Source organism: Austrofundulus limnaeus, unplaced genomic scaffold, assembly GCF_001266775.1.
Source record: "Austrofundulus limnaeus strain Quisiro unplaced genomic scaffold, Austrofundulus_limnaeus-1.0 Scaffold2771, whole genome shotgun sequence".
Classification (NCBI taxonomy): Eukaryota; Metazoa; Chordata; class Actinopteri; order Cyprinodontiformes; family Rivulidae; genus Austrofundulus; species Austrofundulus limnaeus.
Window position 1 is genome coordinate 8823 of NW_013955173.1, and position 2188 is coordinate 11010.

The window sequence follows — 2188 nt, forward strand, 5'->3', positions numbered from 1 at the left end:
CTGATTTACTAAACAAGAACTGATTGTGTAAGAATAATAATCTTGTTTTCGGATTGTGTAAGATTATTTGTCTTCTTAGTCTGAAAATTTGACTCAAGTCAAAACTTTCTGCCAATGGAGTAATATTTTACTTGGTAAGATTCTTGAAATACTTGATTTGTCTCAGTTTTTTCTTACCTCAAGAATCTTACCAAGTAAAATATTACTCCATTGGCAGAAAGTTTTGACTTAATTTGAGTCAAATTTTCAGACTAACAAGACAAATAATCTTACACAATCTGAAAACAAGATTATTATTCTTACACAATCAGTTCTTGTTTAGTAAATCAGTCTCAGATCAAAAAGACTTTTTGGCCGATATAAGATTTTAAAACTTGGTAAGGTGGACAGTTTTTGCAGTGTAGTGACCACTGAGTGGCCTTCATGTGAAAAGAAGAACTACTTCTTTATGAAGTTAAAATGACAAACAACACTAAAACACCTTTTTTTATCAAGCAAATAAATCAATTTTTTTCCCCCCGACCTTTTTAGAAAATAAATATAGTATTTATGCGTTTATAATGCAAGAAATTTAACCCCAAAAATCATCCGTATTGTTGGAGGGTTGTATTGTACAAGGGAGTCAATTCTGACCGTTTATTACTAATGTACTACTACACTAAATTTAAAAACTTTCTTATATATAACTGGACTATTGTGGCTCTCCTTCCTGCTGTACGTCACACATAACCAAGCATGTAAACAACAGCAGTAGTTGTTTTCACACAGGAGTCTGAGGAGGAAAAACTTTGTTCTTCTTGATAACCGCAGACGTGGAAAGAAAACGTTGATATCAGTTGAATGTCAAAGCACATTAAACACGCATAAACACAATACTTTATGATGTGTAATTTACTAAATCTGACTTTGTTTGATAATCACGCTCTGTTTTTGTTATTTTTGTAACCTGCTGAATGTACGATCCTGCAGCCACATCCTCATTTTGGTGATGGAGTGTGACATGAGTTCAGGTCTGTTAAGTTTTACATTGGTCCTTTTTGTGTGACTGGACTCCAATGTGTCCAAATAAACTCCCTGAACATTTGCAGTGGCAGGAAGTGAGCTGTAAAAGCACACGAGACCAAGTGTTCACATCTGACATCCGATCATACATATTTRATATTCTGCACTGAGATGTGATATTAGATGAGAGAAACCAGCATGATGACAGAAAGGTGGGGGCAGGGACTTGTGTGTGTTCGTCACCTGGTGAGACTTGTAGAAAAACAGACTGAAGTTGGTGAAGACCACCCAGAGCTTCTGCCAGCCGTTGCTGTTCTTGAACTTCCTCAGCAGGTTCCCTGACAGCTGGTTCTGCCATAAAACAAACCAAAGGACATCCAGTTCATTTTGGAAATGAAAATTGAACATTTTTACTTATTTTTCACTTTTAAATAAACCTTTATTGCAGAGCACTGAAACATTCCAATAAAAATTTACTCTAAAATCATGTTTTTTTTTATTTTCTCCTATAGAACTATACAGGTGAGTCTAATTTAGGTGGTTTCACTATCCCCCAAATCAGCCAATTAAATGAAAGTCAAAGCGTTTTAAAGGCTATTTAAAATTAAATTAGTAGCTTTACATTAGTTACTTTAAAATAGAAACAAAACTTCTTGTATAAGTTCAAATATGACAGTAAAGACAGAAATCTTGTAGTACTAACACTTCAAAACTTTTATCAGTTTATTGCAGCATATCCTCCTTATTAGGAGCATGTTATAATAATAAAATGTGACTTCCACATAATTTTTATTTCCTAATACAAATATACAAGTAGATTTTTTCTTATTTGCTTTATTTTAGGAAGACTGCTTTAAAATCAAGGTTCTGCATCACAGCTGTACATACTGCAGCTCTGATTTTATTTTAGATGATTGTTTGTCCATATATTGTAAATCCTGTGATCCAGTTCAGGTACACTGGACGACAGGACGTTTCTGGACCTTTTTAAGTTTTGCACTTTCGTTCGTTTGAGACTAAGTTTATTATGACCTCCGCATGCAAAGTGTAAGTCATATTGTTTTTGTACTGGTTTTTTTTTCAGTGATTTTTGGTCAACCGTAGCACAAAAACGGCTGCACTGATCAACATGAAATTTGGCAGGACTGTAGATGAGTCCGACCTACACTGCGCCAGCCAACGATTT

At 34.5% G+C, this 2188-nt stretch overlaps 1 protein-coding gene across 1 annotated transcript in view; it reads right to left on the bottom strand.

The window, feature by feature from the left end:
• The window catches only part of LOC106511417 (FERM, RhoGEF and pleckstrin domain-containing protein 1), a gene marked incomplete at its 5' end in the record, with an annotated part of 6159 nt that extends 4806 nt beyond the window's left edge, over positions 1 to 1353 (bottom strand). Inside the window, 1 exon segment of the mRNA XM_014000178.1 lies at positions 1272 to 1353. Within this exon segment, the coding sequence (XP_013855632.1) occupies positions 1272 to 1353 (82 nt within the window).
• Positions 1354 to 2188: the final 835 nt, after the last annotated feature.